The 26970-nt window shown below is 34.3% G+C and overlaps 1 protein-coding gene across 4 annotated transcripts in view; it reads right to left on the reverse strand.

Annotated features, from left to right (window-relative positions):
* CNOT6L (CCR4-NOT transcription complex subunit 6 like) overlaps positions 1 to 26970 on the reverse strand; it is a 103972-nt gene that overhangs the window by 13149 nt on the left and 63853 nt on the right. For all 4 annotated transcript variants that reach the window (XM_057726630.1, XM_057726629.1, XM_057726627.1 and 1 more), the window contains exons 6-11: positions 23024 to 23092; positions 20157 to 20314; positions 18026 to 18180; positions 6731 to 6882; positions 2511 to 2738; positions 137 to 339 (exon numbers count right to left, since the gene is read on the reverse strand). In XM_057726630.1, the coding sequence (XP_057582613.1) occupies positions 137 to 339; positions 2511 to 2738; positions 6731 to 6882; positions 18026 to 18180; positions 20157 to 20314; positions 23024 to 23092 (965 nt within the window). The remainder of the gene's footprint in view (positions 1 to 136; positions 340 to 2510; positions 2739 to 6730; positions 6883 to 18025; positions 18181 to 20156; positions 20315 to 23023; positions 23093 to 26970) is intronic.

Consider the following 26970-nt stretch of genomic DNA (forward strand, 5'->3'; position numbering starts at 1 on the left):
GCACACATAGCCAAGATGTTTTGAGAATGTAAAAAATCCTGAAGATTATACTATTAAGTATAAGTAACATGTATCTTTCTCGTCACACGTTTGTATTTGACATAATTTCTATGCCAGCCCAGAGGCTGTCACTCACTTTGAAATCAAAGGTGTAATTGGTGTAAGGCATCAAGTTATTTTCATAAGCGCTCTTCAGTTGGAAGCCATGTGTGATTCTCCCTTCTGAGCTTCCATTCTTTCCATTGCAGCTGAAGTTCATAAGACACTCATTGTACCTTAGTTCCTTGAAGTCTTTATGGTTGTCAGCTACTCCTCCGTTGCTTAAATATTCCACAACACCTAGTAGAATAAAGAAGGAAGAAACACTACCACTTAGCATTTAGACCTTACAGAAAACTTCACCGCCAAAATCTGTTGCCAGGCGCGTGCACCAAGTTCAGAGTGGTTTTATTACACTGAATATTTGTTTTTATATATGAAATTGCCTTTTTGTTGATGTTAAAAAATCAAGTATCAGCAATTTTATATGGTTCAATCAAACTGAAGGGTATTTGCCTATTCCAGAGCAAAATACCCAGATCACAGAAATCTCTTCAGTTTTCTTAATGGTTCTTCAAGCTGAAGATTTCCAGGGTCTAGGGTGGCATTCACCATGAAGGTCTTGACCCTAAATATTTTTAGAATATTATTCCAAAGCACTATCTCTTTAGTATTCTACCATTCTATGCAGTCAATCAACAACTTTTAGAATATGTAAAATATAACATACATAATTAAAAAATTTTTAAATCACTGACAATAAAAATAGATTTTGCTTCTTCAACACTGCAATGTCTACCTTCGGCTGTGCAACATCATTCTTTGTTTTGAGCTACAGTGACAGTAAAAACTACATTATATGCTGGAGGTATATCACTTGGTCAAAAATATTAGCTGTGTCTAAAAACCTGAAGAGAGCAGAAGCATTAAAAAAAAAAAGTACACTACTTCCACTGAATAAGTAAACATGAAAAAAATACCAAAATCCTTCTTATGATGATGATGACTAGTGAACACTGTCAGTCATCTCCTATTTGTGATCAGGAATGATGGCAACATATATAATGAATAAATGATGTGCGCAACATCAGTATTGTGAATAGCTGAAAAGGAGCTATCATTTATCTATCAGTTACTACATGCCAGGCACTGTTTAGTGCCTGACACACCTAAACCTCATGAACTCTATGAAGTGGATAAAATGATTATCCCTTTATTTAAACATGAGGAACTTAACCATAGACTGCGTAGCTCCTATGTGGTAGAACCAGGATCCAGCCCTGACAGTCTGGCTTGAGTCAACTCACTCTCCTGTGATGCCAAATGATAGCTCACTGGCTTAAACCAATCAAATGAGATGAGGGAAACTTGTGCTTGAGAGCAATTCACTCAAAAGATTAAAAAGGGAGGACATGGTTAGGGTTGTCGATGGGGCCAGGGGCTGAATACAAACATTTGTGAAAGGATGATTTTGGCATTTATTTGCTAAGGAGAAAAAGCAAAGATGTTTTCTAGATTTGAGACTTTTATTAATACTATAATTATAGGCATTTGGGTTGTTTTATATTTATTGTTGAGTGGTTATTTTAAACAATTTAAAGTAGCTTAGTGAAAGTATACAAAACTTGGAATATGCTTTGGCAATAGCAAAACAGCAATACTTTAATGTTTTACATTTGAATTTTAATATCTAAGTTCAGGATGATTTTTTTACAAAGATCTAAAATAATTTAAGTTAGGACATAAAGTAAAGTGGAGCTCAAGAAATAATGTGAAATCCTAAGATAATTTTGATTACTCTTCTACACCTACATCAGAATTCAAGTATCACTTAATGCATTCACTTAAAGGTTGCCAACATTATTAAACTAGATAGCTACCTGTGCTGAATATTTTCTGGTTGCCTCTTCAGGTCATCCTTCTCCACAGCACTCTGTGCTGCAGGAGGCTGACCTTTTTATTTGCATCAACTGCAACCCCCTCCCTGCTCTGGCTTCTAGTTGGACTTGGTCAATGGACAGCAGTGGCAAGAGATCAGAGGACGTGGGCAGAGTGAGGCAGGAATATATATACCCCCAGCTTGTTGGTTTGCAAGGGACTGATTGCATCCCAACTCAAAGCAATCACTCCTGTTACATGGCTCTCTCCTCATAACTACTTTTTCCAAGTTCTGATAACAGCTCCCACCACTTTCCCCCCTTAGGTGCACAGGTGGTGAAGGGTCGTTATCTCCCCTGGTGGCAGGGTACTGCATCATCCACTGTTTCGTGTCCCTTAACCCTGCACACATCTTTGGAAATAGCTTAACTAAATAAACTCTCAATTACCCCATGTCCCATCCCTGGGATTCTTACTGATACACTCTCTAATTTAGAAAAGAAACTGTCTACTCAAAAGTTAAGAGCTAGCTGACCTTTCAACTAGAAGTAAAAGCAAAACTGAAAGCAAAGAGGAAACGATGTTATAAATACCTGAATCTGGCAATGAGTTAAGATCTGCACATAGCACCAGCGGGATGGAATTAGGATCTGCGGTTGGGCTGCCAGGCCTACTTGAGGCTTTCTCCAGAATGTTTTTAACCTCTGAGACAAACATCATGGTCTGAATGAGTTTCACATCAGAATACTCTGGGTCCCAATGCATGTGGGCATTTGCCACTATAAGCAGCTGTTTGTCTGCAGCATGAATAGGCTTCATACCTAAATTTAAGCATTAGGGAAAAAAAGGTTAAGATTATACTTTATGTATCAAAAATGTAGTATCTTAAGGTTTCCCCCCAAACCCATCACTTCTTTACTCTTTTCCATTAATTTATATTTCCCCCTTTATCTCAGAAAGTAGTTCTTGGACGCTAAAGTGCTGAGATTCTGATAATCCCAACATGGGGGTTGACAAACTGCAGTCCATGGGCTAAATCTGGCCTACCACGTGTTCCTGTACAACCTGCATGAGCTAAGACTGATTTTACATTTTTAAAGGGTTCTACAAAACATTGTTTAGAAAATTATGATAGAGACCATATGTGGCCCACAGAGCCTAAACTATTAACTACCTGGCCCTTTATAGAAAAAGTTTGCCAACTCCTGCTCTCTTCCCAAGTTATTAGGAACTATACTGTGATATAACCAACAGTTGATTATAGTACCTTGATTTGCTGAGTTTAGTGTAAACAAGCAGTTTAAATATCTCTATCATTTAAATATCACAATAACCTAGGTGAGGTAGGTTTTCAGTTATTTGAATCACCTAAACCTTAATTTAAATTCTTTCTACTGCCAAGTACTCATTCACCTTGCATTTCCTGAGCACCAATGACAGGGTCAGCAGTAAAAGACAGTATCATTATATTAACCTATACAAAATAAAGCAAGGAAGTGAATTTGCTATGAATCTGCTACCAAAACAAATTAATACCATACACCCAAAAGAAGCAATTTCAAAAATGAGAATTACGGAGGAGTGTGCTCTCAAAGTCTGGACACGGGTTTCAGACTTGGCTTTATTACTAATTTCTAACCTTTATTTCTAATCACTTAACCTAAAATACTGTTTTATAATTCTGTCAAAGTAAATATTAACATGGTGGACGAGGATAACATTAATAAACTTGCCCCTTCAAAGAGGCCATAAGCACCTCTGAATGGGCAAATTGTGAAAATTCAACTCAGTTAACATGTACTGACGGAGAAAGGTGTCCGTAAAATTTTTTTTTGTCTGTTTTTGGTTTTTTTTGTTTTATTGTGCTTTGCTTTATTATACTTTACAGATACTGCGTTTTTTTGTTTTACAAATTGGACATTTGTAGAAACCCAGCACCGAGCAAGTTCATCAGTACTTTTTTTCCAACAGAATTTGCTCATGTCTCTGTGTTACATTTGGGTAATTCTGGCAATATTTCAAACTTCCTCATTATTATTATATTTGTGGCGGTAATCTGTGATCAGTGATCTTTGATGTTACTATTGCAGAAAGACTATGACTTGCTATAGGCTCAGATGATGGTTAGCATTTTTTAGCAATGAAGGATTTTTAAAAAATATTTATTTATTTTAGGCTGCTCTGGGTCTTAGTTGCAGCATGTTTAGTTGTGGCAGGCGGACTCTTAGTTGTGGCACACGGACTCTTAGACATGCATGTGGGATCTAGTACTCCCACCAGGGATGGAACCCGGGCCCCCTGCATTTGGAGCTCGTAGTCTTACCCTCTGGACCACCAGGGAAGTCCCAGCAATGAAGTATTTTTTTTTTTTTTAGTAATGAAGTATTTTTAAAGGTATGCACATTTTTTTATACATAATGCCAGTGCACATATTATAGACTACAGTATAGTGTAAACATAACTTTTATATGCACTGGGAAACTATAAAATTCACGTGACTCGCTCTGGAACTGGGAATAAAGGTATTTCCTGTGGTATGTAACCTTTTGAGAAAGGCTCTTAACACTCAGCATAATACCTTTTAGATGCACTCACATTGTTGTGTATTATAGTTCACTCCTTCCTGTTGCTGAGTACTACTCTACTGTGTGTTTATAGTTTATCCATTCATTTGTCAAAGAATGTCCAAGTTCCAGTTGTTTCCAGTTTTTGGCAATTATGAACAGAACTGCCATAAACAATCATGCACACATGTGTGGACATGTTTTAATTTCTTTAGGAGTAAAATGGCATGGGATTGCTAGGTCACATGGTAAGTGCATATTTAACTTTGTGAGAAAATGTCAAACTGTTTCCAAGAGTGGCTGCACCATTTTGCATTCCCATCAGCAATGTAGGAAGACTTCCAGTTGCTTTGTGTCCTTGCCTTCAGTAGGTATTGTCAGTTTTTTTTTAACTTTTTATTTTTTTATTTTTTACAACGTAAAATTTTTAAGGCGCAAAACTCAATATGCACAGTATGATGCCAATTAAATAAAACTATACACATCTATGTTAGTAATGTGTTAAGAACGAATAAGAGTCACCCCTAGAGGGTATGAATAAGATGAAGTGGAACTCTCACATTTTACTCTACATACTTTTTGTACTACTGAAATATTAGATACATACAAAATTAATTTTTCTATGTAAATTTCTATAGAAGTATCTCTTAAAATTTTCTATTGAAAATATAAACTCTGCAGAAAGACCTGATTTTCTTTTTCTTTAATTTATTGGCTGCATTGGGTCTTCGTTGCTGCACACAGGCTTTCTCTAGTTGCGGCAAATGGGGGCTACCCCTCACTGTGGTGCACAGACTTCTCACTGTGATGACTTCTCCTGTTGCAGAGCACGGGCTCAGTAGTTGTGGGTGACAGGCTCTAGAGCAGAGGCTCAATAATTGTGGCCCATGGGCTTAGCTGCTCCGTGGCATGTGGTATCTTCCTGGGGCAGTGATCAAATCCGTGTCCCCTGCACTGGCAGGCAGATTCTTAACCACTACATCACCCAGGAAGTCCAAGACCTGATTTTCTTCGTCTACTACTTTGGTAAAGTCAAGTTTCCATCTTACCAAGTATAGTTATCTTTAATGTTGAGTAAACAAATAACTGAAGTATCTTTTATATGTGACAGAAATAATCATCTCTAAAACAATTTTTGATCATTCTCTAAGCTCTCTTCTTTTCCTAGGAGTTTTTATAGTGTCACTTTTGGGTGCAGATTAAATGCTCACTATATTAAATATTAAAATCCTGCCTCTTCAAAGAGGCCATAAGCACCTTCTATAGTATTAAATTCCTCCTCTAGGAGTACGAGATATATTTCAGAATGTGAAAGTGTTGGCTGTATAATTTATAATCACCCTTTTGCAAATTAAAAGGAGAGTAAAACTCTAAAAGAAATTCAATGTTTGCATTACCAGAAAAAAAAAGGTACCAAAGTTTTGAGAAGAATGAAACTGGAAAGGACATAAAAGTAAGTAAAAATGGAGAGACTAAAAAAGAAGAAGGAATTTAAAATCTCATATCAAAGACTGACTGTCTTTGATGATGGATAAACTGAGAACAGTTGAGAGAAGGAGATTTGACAGATATGCATGGTCTGAATAATTCAAATCAATACTTAAGGCAAAAATCTTTTCTTCTACAGGTAGTAAGTAAAGAAAAAAATGTTTACATAAAAGCCTTGATGTGGTCTTAACACCTTCTCCTTGCTCTTACCTAAAATACAGTTAAGTAAACAATAAAATGCTGAAAGGCACGCAGTAGAAAGGGGAAAAAAAGGTCTGGATATGCAAAGTACATAATGAGTTTCTGACTTTGAAGGAAGCTATAAATATCTAAAATGGAAAACAAGTACCAGGTAGATAAAAGATCCTGCTCTTACCCTGACAATGACTGAGATATAACAAAGAAATTAGAGAAAACGTGCCAAGTACTTAACCTTAAAGACAAAAGATTTCACAGGCAAGAAGCTAAAAATACGGTTAAAAAGAGAACCTAGTCATCATAACTTCCAAATTCAGCTTAAAACAATTCTTATTTCAAATAACCTTTTGGAATTAATGGCATAGTAAAGACTTTCCCTTTTACAGATTACTTGGCAAGTCATATCCCAAGATATACATGACACTTTACACAATTAGTGCTATTTTCCGGCTCGTGTCCCTTAACTTTCTCCAAAAGACAAGAAAATAACTATGCAATAAATACCAGCAAGACTCACTGCACACTTGTTTATTTTTAGTAAGAATATTTTAAACTGCACTCACCTGCTCCAAATAGTTCTTTGTGGACCTCTAATACCACAGCGACACCAATATTATCTTTTGTCATCACTCTGTTCAGCATAGCTTCGGATCCATCTGAATTAGCCATTGCCACTTGGTTAAATTCCACTGTATGTTTCTGCACCAATGTAAATCTAAAAGGTACAATGCATTAGTGTTATGATATTAGATACTTGGACTATCATGCTAAAAGACATGAAATGGAGGGAGCACAAGATACAGACACTACTGTCTCCCTAGTCATTTTCTGGCTGCAAGGGGCCTTGTGATATATAGTTCTAACCAATGAGAGAAAAAAGGTCTCATTACTGTAGAACTTTCTTGCAAGTGCCACCTAGCAAAGATGGTGTGTGTACATGTGTGTATTCCTTTACCCTTTTACATCTCTGCCCATGTGGTGAGAAACAGGAGGGTAAAAGACAGCCCACTATGAATGGAAAAGCAGCTGAACCAGTTCTGGACTGCCATTTTTGGACTTCTTGTGTGAGAAAATTACTCTTCTACTTCTTTAAGCTACTGCTGGGATTGTCTGGTATTCAAAGCTGAACACAGCCTTATCTGAGTCAGCAAGTTAATGAGAAAGAACAGAGTAAAATCTACCTACCCTGTTTGCACTTTTATTCTCACCACATCAAGAAATCTGTCAAGAAAATGCAGGGACACACCCTTATCTCAGCTAAGGCAAAGCTGATTTTTCCATCTGGCTTTTACTAGAAAGCTGGAACTGCGTGTATGTAAGTGAAAAGAAGGAAAGATTCTATAAGATGAGGAATGGCTCTCCCTGTGATTTTAACCTCTGCATCTGCACTAATACTATTTCCTTTCCTTAGTGCCAAAGTAGGTATTGTAGCATTGTAGGATTTAACAGAACTAGCACTGTCATTTAATAGCAGTATGACTTTGGTCAAGCCATTTAACCTCTGTCAGCCTAGTTTTATTAAGTTTGTGAAGTAAACGACCAAAACCTACTAAATATACTGTCTACCTTTCACTAGGTTTTCAGTGGAGAATAGACATCTTTGCTCTTGTAAAAGGCTCCCGCCCCATCTTCCTCCGAGCTCTGAAAGAGAAGCCTGCACATATCCTTTCAAAAATACTGACTAAAACCTTACTGTGCTGCAGGACACCATGCTAGATGAAATAATACTCCTCTCCCTGTTCCAATTCTGAATGTCTCAGATGCGCTGAAAAGAATAAAAGGTTGGGTCATGTGCCTACTCCTAAGCCAAAGTGATTAAAGGGAGTGTAGTTTCCACCCTCTAAAGAGGTGATATTTAAAATGAAACATGATACAAGTTTCTCAACAAATGAATGGATACAGAAGATGTGGCATATATATACAATGGAATATTACTCAGCTATAAAAAGGGATGAGATGGAGCTATATGTAAAGAGGTGGATAGAACTACAATCTGTCATACAGAGTGAAGTAAGTCAGAAAGAGAAAGACAAATATTGTATGCTAACTCACATATATGGAATCTAAAAATGGTACTGATGAACTCAGTGACAAGAACAAGGATGCAGATACAGAGAATGGACTGCAGAACTCGAGGTATGGGGGGGGCGGGGGGTGAAGCGGAAACTGAGACGAAGCGAGAGAGTAGCACAGACATATATATACTACCAACTGTAAAATAGTCAGTGGGAAGTTGTTGCATAACAAAGGGAGTCCAACTCGAGGACGGAAGATGCCTTAGAGGACTGGGGCGGGGAAGGTGGGGGGGACTCGAGGTGGGGGGAGTCAAGGAAGGGAGGGAATACGGGGATATGTGTATAAAAACAGATGATTGAACCTAGTGTACCCCCCAAAAAAATAAAATAAAAATAAAAATAAAATGAAACATGAAGGATGAGGAATTATCAAGGTGAAGAATGGAATTAAGAGCATTCCAGATAGAGGAAGAAGTGAGAGGTTCTGGGCCAGCAAACAACTTTGTATGTTTATAGATTAGAAAAGAATGGAGGAGTATGAAATGATGTTGGAGATTAAGAGGAAGAGGACTGATTGAAGTAGGTTCTAAGCAAGGATATGATATTATTTGATTTATATTTTTAAGTTCACTGCAGCTGCATTATAGAGAATGAATTACAGGAGCCCAAGTTTGGGAATTGTGAGAACAATTAGAAAGTTTCTGAGGTTGTTTGGATGACAGATCATGGTGGCTTAGGCTAAGGCAAAAGAAATAAGTAGAAGAAGTAGGCAGATTCAGAATAAGTTCTACAGATATAAATGACCACCCTCCATATCAGACTTTTTAAAATGTCTTTAAGCAGTGGAATACCTGTTTCAATTTCTGGTAAGATTCCGATATATATAAAACAGATAAAAGCAGTATTATGTTTAAATAAATCAATCACTGAAAACAATGAATCTGTTTTGATTATAAAAATTTGATATCAGAGGGTATAGATGATAATTATAGTTTAATATCAGTCTCAGTATCCAGTTTATTTCTCTATTCTGTTTCGGTTACACAGTATTAATAATAAAAATCCTGATTTACACAGATACAAGGGGTAAATAACTCTGACTTCGAACTCAGAAAAAGCAAGCAAGCAGGCAAAACCTTAATTCACAGGTCTGCAACAAGTCAACTAAGCAGTCTATCAGGAACATGTTACTGATTTCCAAAGTGTTAAAATTTGGTATTTGAAACATTTGGCTCCTGTAATTCATTCTCTACAATGCAGCTGCAGTGAACTTAAAGACATAAATCAAATATCACATCCTTGCTTAGAACCTACTTCAGTCAGTCCTCTTCCTCTTAATCTCCAACATGGTTTCATACTCCTCCATTCTTTTCTAATCTATAAACATACAAAGTTGTCTGCTGGCCTAGGACCTCTCACTTCTTTAAGTGTTATTTTTAAATTACAGTTTAATTATTTGCATTTAATTTTTGAAATATCTTGTAAATATTTACAGAACTCTTATGGCTTATTTATAGGAACCTAGGGTTCTGTAGGAAAATCTGAAAATCCTGTTTAATAGTTATATTTTTAATATTGGAATATTTTTCTTCTACCAAAGTCAGGCTATTTTTGGTGGGGGTGGGGTGGGGAGGGAGAGTATCTAATCATTAGAACTGTCTTCCCTAACTAAAATTTGTTTCCCTATATCTTTCTTCTATCAAAACTAGATCTACATCATTTCTTTACAGGATTATAGAATTTATTTTCCATTTGACACTACTTTAAATATCATCCCCAAGTCTTCTCCAGAAAGAAATCATCAATTCTTTACATGATATGTGGTGTGAAACAACTGTTCATTTGAAAAACTCAAGTTCACCCAAAGGTGCAGTACCTAGAACTGGGCATAAATGAACTACCGCTGTCTTCATTTTGAACTGCGTTTTTGCTAATAAAGACTGAAATTGCACTTGAGGACAGCCATATTATTTATAAGCCAAATAAGTACTAATATGTATCTAAAACTTTTTGGTCCTTTTAGCTCTTAAACCAGGTCTCTTCAATTCTGCATTTATAGATGCAAAAAAAAAACCAAGCGAAAAAATGATTTTAAGTTACATATATTTATTACAGAGATTTGGGAATGAGGAAAAAATATAAAGAAATTTTCAAGTCACTTGCAACCTAACACCCCCATCAACGAGTCAATATATTTCCCAGACCTTACTTCATGCATGTGCACACAAACATTTTTTATACGATTAGAATAACACTCTAAGTCTATATTAATGAACATTCTCCCATGGACATTTCCTTATAAAATACTATATGCTTCAAAAATCTTTTTTTATGTTTGCATTATAGTCCACTATAGAGATTCATCATAATTGCACTATTCTGTGTTGGACATTTAAGTTACTTCTGATGTGAGCTATTATAACTGATGCCATTAGTTATAGTAATGAATATTTGGTTTAGTAATGAACTTTTTTACATATAAGTATTTTTCTGTGCTCTCAAATAATTTTACTTGTCCCTCTTTCTTTTCCTTTAACAATTAAAAAGTAGTTGACTTTATTTCTGTTGAGTATCATTTTATGAGCTTCTGCTTATTAGTTCACCCATTCAGATACGAAGGGCACTTTGAAACTACATTCTATTTTTCCAAAAAATTAAATATCCCTGTCAGCTTTTTTTTTATAAATCTTTTATGTATACATACGTCCTCTCATAAGCAATCAAAATTCTCAATAGGACAGCACAATAATAAAAAGAAGCTGTCCGTTATTGATGATCTACTTTGTATCAAGACCTGTGATAGGTACTTCATACACATTAGTCCTAAAATTTGTTAAAACTTTGCAATGGGGTGCACACGAAGAGATGATGCCCAGATTCCTCACCAATCCTTCAGGAATTGCTCCAGTTGCAGAGAGCTGCCTCACTAAGGTCAAGTATTTCTGGGAATGGCATATATCCAATTACAAAGCAAAAGCAAAAGATAAAGACCTGGGGATTTTGGTTCCTCCTGGGTTAACTCTCACAGGCCATTTCAGCCACAAAACTACAGGTGGGGTCAGCTGAGGCTGTGGGATCTGAAACACAGTTCTACTCTCTATGCTCAATTCTGCTTTTTCCGCTTTCTTTCCACAGTGTTGATCCCTAATAAACTCCTGAACACCTAAGTAACTTGGAGGCTTCTTTCTGGAGAATTCAAATTGCAACAAGCAGTATTACTACTACCATTACAAAGATGAAGAAAACTGAGGCTCGCAAATTTTTTGAAAAATTAGGTGGTTTATTTGTCCCCAATATATTAGGATTTTTCCTACCTGCCAATATTCATGCTTCTATTGGGTTAGCAAAATAAAAGTTCATTCAAATTTTTCTGTAACATCTTAGGGAAAAAACCTGAACGAACTTTTTGGCCAACCCAATGCTTCTCTAATCATATTTTGGCAAGATATTTTAATACCATGGGGACATGCGATATAATTATATTGATTTGGAAACCTAACTAGTTAAGGCAGTTTAGCGACTCTCTTGGCTTACCAATCTCCTCTTCTTGGTTTGCCAATCTCCTCCTTACCTGGTCTCTTACTTAGTCTTTCCACTTTGAAAATAATTCTCCTCAATAGAGACCATGAAAGCAAAACAGAAGTTGTACAGCTCTGGTTTTCTCTTGATCATCATTCAGTGACTGCACAATCCACACAGGTTCACCTCTTAATTTTAATTTTTTTAAGGTCTTTATTGGAATATAATTGCTTTACACTGTTGTGCCAGTTTTTGCTGTACAGCAAAATGAATCAGCTGTATTTATACATATATCCCCATATCCCCTCCCTCCCTCCCCATCCCAGCCCTTGTAAGTCATCACCCATCATCGAGTTGATCTCCCTGTGTTATGCAGCAGCAGCTTCCCACTAGCTATGTGTTTTACATTTGGTGGTGTATATAGGTCAATGCTACTCTCTCACTTTGTCCCGGCTTCTCCTTCGCGCCCCGCCCCCGCCACCCCGTCCTCAAATCCATTCTCTACATGTGCATCTTTATTTTTGCCCTGTCACTGGGTTCATCAGGTTCACCTCTTTACAGTGCATGTTATTTAAAATATCCTCCTCGTTGCCTTAGCACTTTCACCCAACTTTCCCTTTCTCTTAATTTTCATGGCAAAGAACATATAGGTTCACAAACTTTTTTTTTTTAATGCATGCTTGGTTATTGACTTTTTAAAATAATAAAACAAAAGAACAAAAACATGCCTTCTAAAATGAATCCTGAACAATTACCCAGTTTATTTGATGCCTCCAACTACCCGTCCAACTTTCTTCCTCATTGATAGTATAATTTATGATTGACTCCCTACTTTTGACTTTTAAAACTTCCCAATCTTCTTGAGATATCTACTTTTTAATGTCTTTAGTTTCAAAAGTTCATAAAAATAGAACCATTTTTCCTAAGTATAACACGTCATTACAACTAACACCTCCCTCCTTGGTGCTTAGAGATATTAAAAGGGTCAGAGTTATACATTCAATTTTATTATTTCAGCTTCACCAATAGTTGAAGAACCAAAGAGACAGCTGGGAACTAAGGAAAAGAAAATTCCTTTTTTCCAGTGAGAATTAAACAAGAGCATAAATATGCTTCTTGAACCATAAGAACTTTTCAGGGACTCTGCTTTTAGAAAATGAGATTTCCAGCACCAGTATAGAGAGTTATAATCTCCTATGGCTTATCTTGTTTCTGTGTTTATTTTATACTATAATTATAATACATTTATAAAACAGTAAGAAATATTCTACCCATACTACTATAGAACAATACTACTTCTTACTTTCTCCCTTCTCATCTACAATCAAATAACCTCCCCTCTGCTTCTACTTTCTGTTAACTATGATCCTTTCTGATCACATTAAGCTCACTCTTAAACCTAAGCCAAATAGAAGTTTTTATTGTATATTCAGTATAAGGTGCTATAAAATGTGTTCTTGGGTCCTTTCAAGTAATCATGGGAGTGCCAGAAAATAATTTGCTAGAAAATGTAAGCTGTGAGAGTGAGATAAACTGTGAAGAAAAGTGGATATTCACCATCCTACTTATACTTGTACAACTCTTAATCACTGAAAGCACTTTCACATTCTTGATCATTTTAGCCCATAACCTCTGAAGTTACGCAGAACAGTTATCATCCATATTGGAAAGGTAAAGGAAACTGGCATAAAACAATAATTTTATGTTCCAGATTAAAGTAATGGGAAAACTAACACTGGAAACCAGAAATCACAATCTCAGATTTTACAATTCTAAATGCAACCATCGATGACAGACAAAATCAGTAACTGAGAAACTAGTAAGACAGGATTACCACAATAGGTCATTTTGGGACAACACCATAACCTCTAGACGCCCTCTTCTCAACCACAAAACTACCTGTTGTAATAAAGAAGGAAAAACAAGGACTTGGCCTTACCTGGTACCTCTGAGACAGAGAGCAGAGGCAGTACAAAAAGGACTAAGCACCATGACAACCTAGCTCCCAGTCCTATTAGAAGAGACTGTGTCTTCACAATGTAATGGTCACATTGTTCTAAAACTGCTGTCTTCATCTTTCCCTTTCTCATTGATTTGAAACAAAGCATGATCAGACCAGAACTGTTAACCTCAGGTGCCAAGATTCCATAATTTCTACTAACTGTTTAGTCTATAGAACAAAACATGGCAAAGAGAAACTTTCTGACTCTAAAAAACTTGTCTATAATAACAGTCTCTCCATACACACACACACACAAATACATGCCAACATGTATATGTTTGTGTTATAAAATATTTTGGACTAAAGAAAATACTTATTAAGATAAAGGAGAAAGAAAAAGCCAATTTCTGGCATCTTATCAACCAAAATTTCTATTTTCTGGTATCTTTATGCATCTAATTACACAAAAAAATGATGCTCCATAATTATGACCATAAAGTGCTGCCAAATCTTGAAGTACCTTCTGAATCCTCAAAGATTAAACTACAATGAATACAATATAAGAAGTATCTTACTGGATTCTAATTCTCTGAATAATGGTCTGTGTCCTGGCCTTTACTAAGCAATATACTATCCTTCCATCATGATAGATCAGAGATTTTTATTATGTTTTGCTAATAACAGTAATTATTACAGTTTCCATTTATTGTTACCTATTCTGCACCACTGTTTTCCATGAAGAGAAAAAAATGTCATCAAAGAAGATGAGAAATTATCTGATATTTTGGTTTTAGAAGAGTAAGACCTTGAGAATGAGTACAGAGAATTGAAACACTCACCTACAGCTATCTTTTAACTGTTAGTTTTGTACTTAGAAGGTATTATACAAATATATACAAATGAGAAAATAAGTCCAGAAGGGGTAAGTGACTCATTCAAGATCATACAGCTACATAAGTAGGAGAACACCACCTGGTTCTTTTCTTTGCACTGTACCATTTCTCCAATCTGAACAAGGAGTAGAAGAAATGCAGAGTAGCATACTTTGTCTTAAATTCCAAATAGTTTGGCATTAGATAGGTAGATAATATGACATCAGCAAGTTATTTGGCACTGTTCAAAAGAGGTAGACTGTAACAACATAGCACCCTCAAAGTCTTCATCTGTTACTGGATCCACGTTTCTATTTAGGCAAAAAGTTGAAGAAGGAAAGAAATGCGAATGATGTGGCTAAGTATTTCCTATGTATTTATCTCAACTAATTGACAGTATTTTTAATAATAATTCAAGTATCAATTTTCAAATACTCTGTTGTTTATAAAGTTTCCTAGACAACAGCTATAACTGTTAATTCAAAATCTTAATTAACTCTAGTAAATTATCAAGGCATTTTAGATTTTCCTCTCAAAACTGAAGGGAATGAAAAAACATTATGTACTACTTGGTGTACCCCCCCAAAAAATTAAAAAAACAAACAAACAAACAAACAAAAAAACCATTATGTACTGTCATCCTTCAGAAAGAAACAACAGCACTTGGAAAAACAGGCTGATGTTGCATGTCTCAATGTTATCAGTAATTTTTTGTTAATTATGGTGTTTTAAGGAAATTTGTGTGTGAATAATATCAAATATCAAATTGAAGGCAATTTTTCCAAATAAGGTAACCTTTTAAGAGGTACAAGTGATATCAGAAGCTGAAACAAGAAGTCTAAAGATAAAAAACAAGGACCTACTATATAGCAGAGGGAACTATACTCAATATTTTGTAATAACGTATATGAGCAAAGAATCTGAAAAAAAAATATGTGTGTATACAAAACAGAATCACTTTGCTGCACACCTGAAACACAACATTGTAAATCTACTATACTTCAATTAAAAAAAAATAAATATTAAAAAAAAAGAAGTCTAAAGATTCAGTTTAGCACAATGGTTAAAAGCACTGACTGTGAAGCCAGATACTCTCTACCTCTTGGATTCCTCATGTATAAAACTGAGGAAATAGCTCTATTCCTATCTCTGAGGATTGCTTTAAAAATTAAATAAGATAATCCACATAAATAAAATAAAAAGGCTGACATGTAAACACTACAAAAGTAATAGCTATTTTTATTCTAAAATTTGTAAAAAAAAAAAAAAAAGAAAGAAAGAAAGAAATCACCAACCCACTAGAAGAATTTAGCATATCCTGATCTCAAATACTACAAGGCTGTGTACTAATTATTAAACAAATGAAGAGTCTCTATTAAAAATTCACAGAAAAGATATGAAAGTAGGTACAAATAAATGAGAAGTGGCTCAGATAGCTTTCAAATACACTTAATTCATTTACTTAAAATAACATGCCATGTTGGTAATAAATAAGCCTGTATCAACAAAAACATTGAAATGCTCTGTTATAATAGGTACCAAACAGGAAAATACAGGAAAATAGTCACAGGTATTTATGTACCTATTCTATTAGTAGATGACTTCCTATCTAATGTATCAAACCTAAGTTATTAACTACGGGATACAACCTCTATCAGAATCCATACATTTCAGTCTTCCATTGGAGGTTCCTTCAAATTTTCCACTGTAAAACTGGCAGCCCACATGAGGCAAAAATATACTTCCCTATTTTCTTCAAGAAGATAACCAAAAGAACCTACCTCTAACCATCTAGTCACTCAGCCAGTGTTCAAGAGACACCCTTCTACGAAATAATGCCATTTGCAGCAACATGGATGGACTTAGAGATTATCATACTAAGTGAAGTCAGTCAAAAAGAGAAACACAAATACCATGACATCATTTATATGTATCTAAAATATGACACAAATGAACCTATCTATGAAACAGAAACAGACTTACAGACATAGAGAACAAATACCATATGATATCGTTTATATGTATCTAAAATATGACACAAATGAACCTATCTATGGAACAGAAACAGACTTAAAGGCATAGAGAACAAACTTGTGGTTGCCAAGGAGGAAGGGGAAGGGGATGGGGGGAGGGAGGTGGAGATGGAATGGACTGGGTGTTTGAGGTTAGCAGATGCAAACTGTTATATATAATTAGAATGGATAAACAACAGGTCCTACTGCATAGCACAAGGAACTATATTCCATACCCTGTGATAAACCATAATGGAAAAGAAGATAAAAAAGAATGTGTATATATATACACACACACAATAACTAACTCACTTTACTGTAAATCAACTATACTTCAATAAAGAAAATAAAAATAAATAAAAGAATGAAACAAAAAGTTATATAATAAAACTCTTCACAATTCTCAAGTAAAAAAAGAGACAGCCTTCTAAGTGTGTTACAGCTCTGCACCCTGAAGTAGAAAATGCAGTTCCTAAATTTAATGAGCACAACATTATAAACCCAGTAAGAGATAAATACTAAAATTGCAAAGCATTACAGAAACAAAGAAATACGACAATAATAAAAATATTTCCGGGATACAATGATTTACAAAGTACCTATCATCTCATTTAATTCTTATAACTACCTCTAAGCAGATACTCTTTTCAATTTTAAACTCAAGAATACTAAAGCAGAGAGGTCTCTACAAGATTGTTCATGTATTTTAATAAGCAGTCATGATATTCTTATCTTTGGCTGTATTCTCATCAACTACATTACAGCCCTGGAAAAACACAGGTCACGTTTTCTGTTATCCATTTCAGGGCACGACCACTTTCCATTGTCCTGTCTTAATCAATCCTTTAACTCCCTACCTCCATAAGCTCTGTGCCTCTCTCTGTCCTCCTTTATCTATCTATGCATACCTCTATTTCATATATAGCATATTATATTGCGATTTTCTTATACGCCTACATCTTCCTACTTAGAGCTTTGAGGGGTATCAGAAACTATGTGTCTTTGTGTCTATTGTGACTACCACAGCACCTGTCACAAAGCAAATGCTCAGTAAACATTCAGTGAATAAATGACTAAATAAACATATGGAATGTTAATTTAAAAAGATGAAAAGTTGATAAAATGAACGATTCTGAAAAAGGCCAACTATCAGAAAAAAATCACAGAAACTTCAGATCACTTATTTCTAATCTTAAAGAGTACTAAATTTTTTTCACACAAAAAGTAATATTTTACTTCATGAAAATATATATAGAAATATGATAGTATCATATTCAAGTATATACTCCTTAATATTTTTAGTGTAATTTGGCAAAAAAAGCATAAAGAATAATACAATAAACATTCTTATTTCCAATATACAGCCTAAGAAATAAAACATTACCAATAGTTTTAACTTTTATGTTACTTGTCTATTTTAGGGTCAACCAAAGACAATTTCAAATGTGTGGTAATTAAAGAAATAAGTACACTATTATACTTTGTTTCCTTAACTCACTTTTCTGTTTTGAAGAATATTGCACAACCGTCCACATGCTTTCTCTCCTGCTCAGACATGATTTTGGCACGTGACTTCGGAGAAAAAAATCCATCATATCCACGCTCCTTCAATGCTGGCAGAAAGAGAGTGAAGTATTGCTCTGTTTCCACTTCCTGAGATGAAAGAAATATCATTGACATGACAGAGGAAAGCTAAGATATAAAAATGTGCAGCATTATGAGTAAGGTGTGACTAAGTTAAAACAGTTCACTTAACAATTATTATCTAACTACCTCACCTTATTGATAGCAGCCACCATTTGACAATGGCAGCTTTTTAAAACCTAAAAGAACCAGAAAGTAACATGTTTTTCTCATGCTCACACAGGTAGTTGGTCCCAAGTCTCTTGACTCCCATTTTTGAGTTCATTCCACTATACTTCACTTCCTCAACTGGTAACTGAATGAAGAAAGTTGGTCATATTATAGATTAAGTGGGAGGGAATAGCAAATTTTATATTATAAAGAGGTAATTTTAAAAATTATTTTGAACTTCTCAGCTGTGGTGGAAAGGAATGATGCTCAAGAATGAGAAGCTTAAGATCTACCAACAAAAACTTCTGCTTAAAGGAACTTTTAGGTACCTGAGTACCAATAATTCAATGGTCTGTGTTAATTTAGTAATTATTAAGTTTGACTATTATATTCTTTGACCCAGAACGTGTTTTTAACAAATCTTTCCAAATGAAATAATCAAGTATGAAGATAATGATTTATGTATGCTAATTCTTATAACAACATGATTTTGTCATAGTGAAAACATAAACAGCCTGAATGCCCAACAGCAGGAAAAATGCTAAATCAATTAATATATATTTACATAATTGGTTTTGAGGACTTTTAGTAATATGGAAAGTGTATTAAGTACAATGAACAAGAAACAAAATACATCAATAGTATGATCTCTGTTTTGAAAACATAATCTGTACACATCTGTAAATAAGTAGGCAAGTGAATTTTTTTAAAGTGTACAAGAAATACTTCAGAAGTTTTAACCCAGCAACTACCTTTGCGATATGGGATTAGGTGTTATCCTCCATTATTCCTTATATTTTTTCAAAATTTCCAATTTCTCTAGAACGAACACTTCATAATATAGTATTACTTTTATAATAAGAACATACTTTTAAAATTATGATGCTTTTACTTAAAAGAGTGTGAGGCTGTTATTACTACAAATACTGAATCAAAAGGAGGACAATTAAGTAATTACAACAAGCATACATTTATTTGCCTCCTCCTCCCCCAATTTTGTGTCAGTTCTCAGTGTTTAGAAGGAAATTTAATTTCTGAAGACTCCTCTACTTCTTGTTATTTCCCAGGAAGTCAAATGAACCATGGATAATAACACAAATGTAAATAATCAAGCTGCTCTAGAACAAAAAATTACTATAAAAAGTAATAACTTTCTTCTTAAGCTATGCTGAAAAGGTTTGAAATCCTAACACTTAAAATTTTTAAATACCTTTAAGCATTTAATATGCTTTGAAAGTTGCTAAGAAAAAAGTACTAAAAACTACCCATAAACTTTGGCCATTCATTAGCTGAGTGTTGAAAAGAAGCAGTAACACACATATTTCAACGGAAAGATGCTTTGTCAGTTAAATTCATTGTAATAAAGTATCCAAATTTCTGAGGTTGTTTTTAAAATAAGGCAAAAATGCATGATTTATAGTACAATATTTTTAAATGTTTAAAATGTTTACCATTAAGGAACAACGGTGGGCAAGTAATTTTTGTTTTACAGATCCCATTATAAGTTAAATTTATACTCCTTAAAGATGCAACCTTCTGCAGTTTTCTCTTTTGGCAATACCAATGATTTGTTCATAAGCTGAATTAACATTAATAATGTGGTGAGATTATTTTCACTTAAGGAAACGGTAAATGAGTATAAGTTGGTGGCTATACTTAGCAAAACAGTTTCACTGTGTAAATATCTTAAGTGCTTATTAAAATTTTCCTCTTTTTTAAGAGGAGAGAAAATAATTCTTTGGGTTTTCCTTCAAACACAGGATTTCTCCCAAAGATCTTCTATAATTTTTAGGTTCACCTTTAAGATAAAGACAATTTAATTTCTATAGTGTTACCTGAAGACTAATGATATCTGCGTCACAGTTAACAATTTCTTCCATAATTCCCTTTTTCCTGTATTCCCAGTTTAATGCCCAGGATGGGCAATAGCCATATAGCTGCCGGGTGGCATATTTATCACATAACACATTGTAACACATAACCGTGAATGATGCTAAGAAGTGGGAGAAAAAAACAGACAAAAGGGAGAAAATTAGGCAACCTTTTCTAAAGCAATAACACATACACCTACACAAGTACACATGGCACACAAACATACCCCAGATATCATCATCGTGAAATGCCTTGGGCAAGAGTCTATTAAACTGTATCTATATAAACTTCACTGGAATCCATCACACCAAAGTTCTTTTACCAGAATTAGACTAATAGTTCATATTAGAGATTTTTTAAAAATATTTTAATAAAAATATTTAATAAAAATATTTAATAAATAAATAAAATATTTAATAAAAATTCTATTTAATAAAAAATTCAAATTTAAAATCAGAATACTATTTTTGTACATAATTTGATGACCAAAACATTTCTCTATAAATGGAACAAAAGTAAATTAAAAAAGTAAATTTTAGTTTCTTTCTTATTAAAATGCTCTATCATTAACTTGTATTAACAAAATATCCATACTTAACACTTTTTTGGGCCTCTTACTGCTCTCACTGCTCTGAGCCAGAAGAACATGGACTAACAAAGTTCAGTCACAAGAGAATCCTTTTTACCAAATCAAATACTCATTTCTAAAACTAAATTCTCACTTTAAAATGCCCTTGAACTATAAAAGAACTACGAGCAAACTAACAGGAAAACACAGCTTGTATCCCTGCTACTCAAAAGTGTGCTCTAAGCACCAGCAGCATCAGTTATCACCTAGAACTCAATAATGCAGAATTTCTGGCTTCACAAAGACTTACTGAATTGGAATCTGCAATTTAACAAAATCTCCAGGTGATTCATATGCACATGCACAGCAGTCTGAAAGGCCCTGATTTTTATCATTAATTTTCTATCCTGGCTATCCATTAGAATCACTTTGTAGAACATCTTTTTAAAAATGCTGATACCCAGGGCCCTGGCTCCAGACTAATCAAGTTAGTATATTAGGATTTGGGTATTAATATTGTTAAAAAGCATCCCAGGTGATTATAATAGGCAGACATGGTGAGAATCAAATACTTAATAAAAGGTGAGGAATCCAAGAAATAAAGTAACATTTGACTGAAGCTGATTCAGAGTCAGATGATGGGAAAGGTATTAAGAGAAACTTAGTTCAACGGTCCCCTGGAAATCTGAATGGTGGCCAGTTTGTATACTGGTACCTCTTTCACCATCTGGGATTAACTCTTACATAGTTTAATTATCATTATAGTTTTGTAGCTATAAATCACCCATAGCCATTGTTAGTTATTATATACATCTTCCTATGCACCAGAAGTAAAAGGCATTTTTAATAATATCTGGGTTGTTTTTTTTTTTAAAGCACTGATTCTACTCAAGGAAGTCAGATATCCCAAGAAAAATCCATACTGGTTTTTCAGTAAGGAAAACCCAAGCACAAACTACTTGAGAATCAACAACTAATGAAAACCTGTTTCTGCTGTTCCTTTTCTTAATGGAAATGAAGGTATGTGACATTAGCAAAGATTGTCTTCAAGGTTATGTTAACTGGTGCTAAAAAAGGGATTACTGTGAAGAACTAGAAAATGGTGTTATATACCTGAAAGGGAACAATCAGTTACACATTAAGGAAGGCTAAACATAAAATAAATATGCATAACTTAAGGCTTTGTAGAAAGCCTTAGGTATTCCTTTTACTCAGACCACCAATGTGAATCCTGATAATAGAAGTGTTATTTGTGATAACACTGACAGAGTGCCTCTGAGAACAGGCTGATTTTATGGCTCTAGAGTGTGGTGATTTTACAATTGTTACCGCTGGAAGACACAGAAATGTATTATGTTATTAAAATATAAATAGAACCATGAACATATTACACTTCCCACATTTCCCAATACCTAAGCAAATGATTTTTTCTGAATCCTTTTACTTCTCACCTTAAATTCTTTTTTTAAAAAAAGGCTTTATATTGTTTTAAAAGGTACATAATAAATTCTGTAGTTTAGCCTTTAAAAATTAAGTATCAGTATTCAGTGATTGGTGTACCTTCATACTAAAACAGTAAAATTTTCATTTTTAAAATAAAATTAGGTATCATGAAAACTATGACTTGTGATTAAGAGGAATATTAATTCACAACTTATTTTAAGCAGAATTCCCAATCATAAAATGTCTAATAAGCAGTAAGAAGCCTTATAAATGTCAAGTCATCATTGCTCTGCACAAAAAGATAAAGGTTTATATTTCCTACATTACTGCAGTTCTAGAATTGTTAAAACATATAATTAAACTGCTCAAATCTTCACCCTACACCATTTCTATACCCTTGGCCTGGTATCATATTTTGTTTCCAATATAGTAAATTTGACTGTCTAAATTATCCTTCTACAAGTGTTATCAGTCTATCCACTCAAGAAAGATAAAGTAAGCAGTTTAAAATTTTTCAGAAGAAAATTCATTACTACTCATTTTTCTTAAATCTCCAAACCCTAGGTGAAGATGCCATTTGGAAAGCTTTATTACAAAAAATGACTTTAAAACCAAGAGCTGCATCAATTGTGAAAGATACGAAATTCCTATACATAAGCCTTAAGGTAGGCTTTAAGTCTATCCATCAGTATTTTTAAATGCATCTACTCAGGGGAGGTAAAAATGAAGGACTGTTAATTCTGTCACAAAGCCTAAATGGCATTTCAAGTGTATCTGGGAAAAAAAAAAAGTCAAGGAAGAATAAGGAAAACTATTTACCTGATGGCAGAATTTGGTCTCGTTCTTTTAATGTAATCCATGGCCTCGGAGGAAGCTGCTCTGGATGAACTGGAAAAAAAATATTTTTTTAAAAACATATTTTCGTGTCTTTCTAAAATCACTATCATTTACTTTATAATGTCAAATCAGCTTCTGTTTTCTCTTCAGTATAACGGCCCAGAAACTGACTTAAAAATCTTGTACTGAAATATAATGAAGATTTAGAAGCTGAAGGAAGTTGACCAAGAGTTACACAGAAAACATGTAATTAATATCCAAAAAAGAACAGAAGGAAATTCATTAATGGCATTTATACTTACATAGTATTCATAAAAAAGTACCTATTTAAAACCTTAAGTAAGATAATTATGTCTTAATTACACATGTAAATTGTGTTGACTCAGCCTTGTTCCCAGCTGGAAAATCAAAGCTATGTGACGTTTCAACACACTGATGAACAAAATACTCAAATATTTTTAAAACAGAAAAACCCAATATGCACATATAATAAAAATTATTGAATATTCTAATAGGGCTTTCATCTCCTAATTTTAATCTTTCTCTGTTTTATAATGTCAATGCAAATCAAGAGATTAGAACTACATTGTACTGAAAAAAGGAAGGCACTGGTTAAACATTAATTGCTCACATATGATTGTCAATACTATGGAACCAAATGTTAAGAAACTACCAGATGAAAGAAAATTACTAAGTTAAGATTTAACTACCTCTTTTTCTTCTCCCTTTTAAACACATTTGCAATTACAGAACAATCTGATTCAAGTTTGCAGATTTATCCAGGGAATTAGTGGCTAAGAAATATATTCCTTTAAAACAAAAACACTCCCTCATCATCTAGCCACAGAAATTTTGACCAAAGTATCCAAGATCTTTAAAAAAGTGTCACTCTACTAACCATTTTGATGTTCCAAAGTGTACCTAAAGGATGCCTGTTTTAGTAGCCATATTTTTCACAAAGTGAAACGAACATTATTTTGCACAGTCCATATCTAGCCAGGAAAGGGAATGAAGGTCATCATAAGATGACAAACAAACCATCCAGCTGGTTCAACACACTGAATCCTGGAAAATAATCATGACTGCCAGGAATGCCATGGAAGAATCATGGCAACTATCTCAAAGATGGAAAACTCATTATATAAATTTAATAAAGAGGAAACAAGGAACTTTTCAGCTGCTGGGATCCTTATTATTAGCAAATAGTTAAAAATTTAGAAAGCACGAAAAATATCAAAATAAAACGAGAAAGGTGATGTCAATATTCTGATGCTTCCCATATCTTAACTAATACAGCACAATACACCAGTGTAAGTAAAACATATAGTATTCCCCAACTATAACCAAAGAACAAAAACATAGGAAAAGATATTCTATCTCACCAATAACCAGGAAAAATTTAAAAATGAGATAGCATGTCTTTACCCAGGTTGACAAAAAAAAAAAGTTTAAGTTTAATAATATCCAGGGTTGGTGAAGGTGGTAAGAAACAGATACTTGCACCGTACTAGTGGTGTGAATACAAACTGGTACAGTTATCTGGGAGGACAAACTGGTATCACCTTTTAAAATTTAAAACATTCATGTCCCTGTGACCAGCAATTCTATTTCTTGGGATCAGCTCTATCTGCTTAAAGCAGCATTCAAATAGATATTCATTATGCCATTGTCTATAATAGCAAAAGCAATGGCAAATGGTTATTATCCGCTTCACAGAAGTCTACACTATAGTTTAAAAGAAAGAAGATACATGTGTGCTAAAGTGGAAACATATATAAGAAATACTGTTGAGTGAGAAAAAAGTAGAAAAATACGTAAGATACATTTTAGTTAGATATAAGATACATTATAATAATAGGATACATTTTATTAGAAAAAAAATTTAAAACACATGCAAAGTAATACCATAAAATTTCTACTGGTATAATTTTTATCTGTAAATATCTATAGAAATGTCTACAAGGATACACACCCAACATACAAGTATGTTTACTTACATAGAGGGGACTGGAATTAAAGGTAGTGGTCAATGGAAAATCTAGTCTTCACCGGAATTTTAATATTTCTTACAAAGAAAATAATATATTCATGTGTGACACATACTTAAAATTGACTTTTTTCAAAGATAAAATTGCATAGCCAATGATATGACAAAGGATAGGAACACAGAGTTATACGAGCCAACTATCAAATAAAATAAAGACTGTTTAATAGGTAAATCTGTATGGTCCTAGACACAGCACCAGAATTTAGATCAAAATTCAAGATAAGTCTATTCTCATTACGAAAAGAAGAGACAGCAGTTAACATCTTAATACATCTTTCAGCATCATACATAAAATGTGATAAAACAATTCTCCCATTTTTATCTCCTATACATGCCACACTAAGTGCTAGACAACCCTGAAGCTACCAGGAATAGACTGGGGGGGTGGAAGGGAGGCCTGCAAGAAAAGTTTTGATTTCCCACATCTCACAGTGGTTGGCAGCACTGGGCCTGGTCCTCACAGTGAGGGTGGCCAGCTGAGCCTGGAAGGGCCAACAGAACCCACATGCTAAACTTAAATTGGTAGCCTGCTACTGAGATTTTTAAAAGGTCATGAGTCTCCTAACATAATATTCAAAACATCCAGAGCACAAGTGAAAATCACTGGTCATACCAAAGACCAGGAAAATCACAACTTAAGTGAGAAAAGACTACCAACAGGCAACAACAGACATGATTCAGATGTTGGAATTATCTGACAGAAATTTTAGAGCAGCCACCATAGAACTGCTTCAAAAAGTAATTACAAATTCTCTTGAAACATGAAAAAACAGAAAACCTCAGCAAAGAGTTGAAGGGCACAATAATAAAGATAAAGATAAAATGATTGAATTTGAGAACAAATCAAGAGAATTTACTCAATATGAACAATATAAGGAAAACTGAAAAAAAAAAAAAAAAGAACAGAGCTTAAGGAAGCTGTGGAACTATAACAAAAGATCTAAGATTCATATCATCAAAGCTCAGAAAAAGAGACAGAATGCAGACTTAAAAGTATTCTGAGATAATGATTAAAAATTCCCAAATTTAATAAACAACATAAATCTACAAGTTTAAGAAGATGTGCAAACTTCAAAGAGAATAAACCCAAAGAAACCCACACCAAACCACATCATGATGAAACTGCTAAAAACTGAAAACAAAGAATCTCAAAAACATCAGAGAAATGACACATTACCTAACGGGGAACAATAAGTGTCTTTTCTATTGGGTTGGCCAAAAGGTTTGTTTGGGTTTTTCCATAACATCTTACAGAAAACCTCAAACAAACTTTTTTTGGTCAAGCCAATAAAACCATGGTGCCAGAGGAAGTGATACAATATTTTTCAAGTGCTAAAATAACTGTCAACCTGAAATTCTGTGTCTAGCGTAACTTTCCTTCATAAATCAAGGAAAAATAAAGATGTTATCAAAGGAAAACTAAAAGACTTTGTTGCTAGCAGACCAGCCCTTAAAGTACAGCTAAAGGAAGCACTCTAGACAGAAAGAAAATGGTAACAGAAGAAATGGAACATCAAAATGGAAGGAACAAGGAATGAGTAAAATTAAGGCTAAAGAGAACATATTACCCTTCTTCACATAAGCTTCTTAAATGGTATCTGATGGCTGAAGCAAAAATTATAACGTCTGTGTGGTACTCAGTGTCGGCAGAGGAAATAGTAGAGACAATTGTATTTTAAAAGTGGGGAGAGTGGGAGATCAACTTGGTGATGGGTGATGCCTTAGAGGGCTGGGATGGGGAGGGTGGGGGGGAGTCGCGGGAGGGAGGGGATATGTGTATAAATACAGCTGATTCACTTTGGTGTACCTCAAAAAAAAAAAAAAGTGGGGAGGGTGAAGGGACACAGATGGAAGTAGGCCATCAATAATTCACTAAAGTGAT

The sequence above is a fragment of the Hippopotamus amphibius genome, chromosome 3 (genome assembly GCF_030028045.1).
Source record: "Hippopotamus amphibius kiboko isolate mHipAmp2 chromosome 3, mHipAmp2.hap2, whole genome shotgun sequence".
In the NCBI taxonomy this organism is placed as follows: domain Eukaryota; kingdom Metazoa; phylum Chordata; class Mammalia; order Artiodactyla; family Hippopotamidae; genus Hippopotamus; species Hippopotamus amphibius.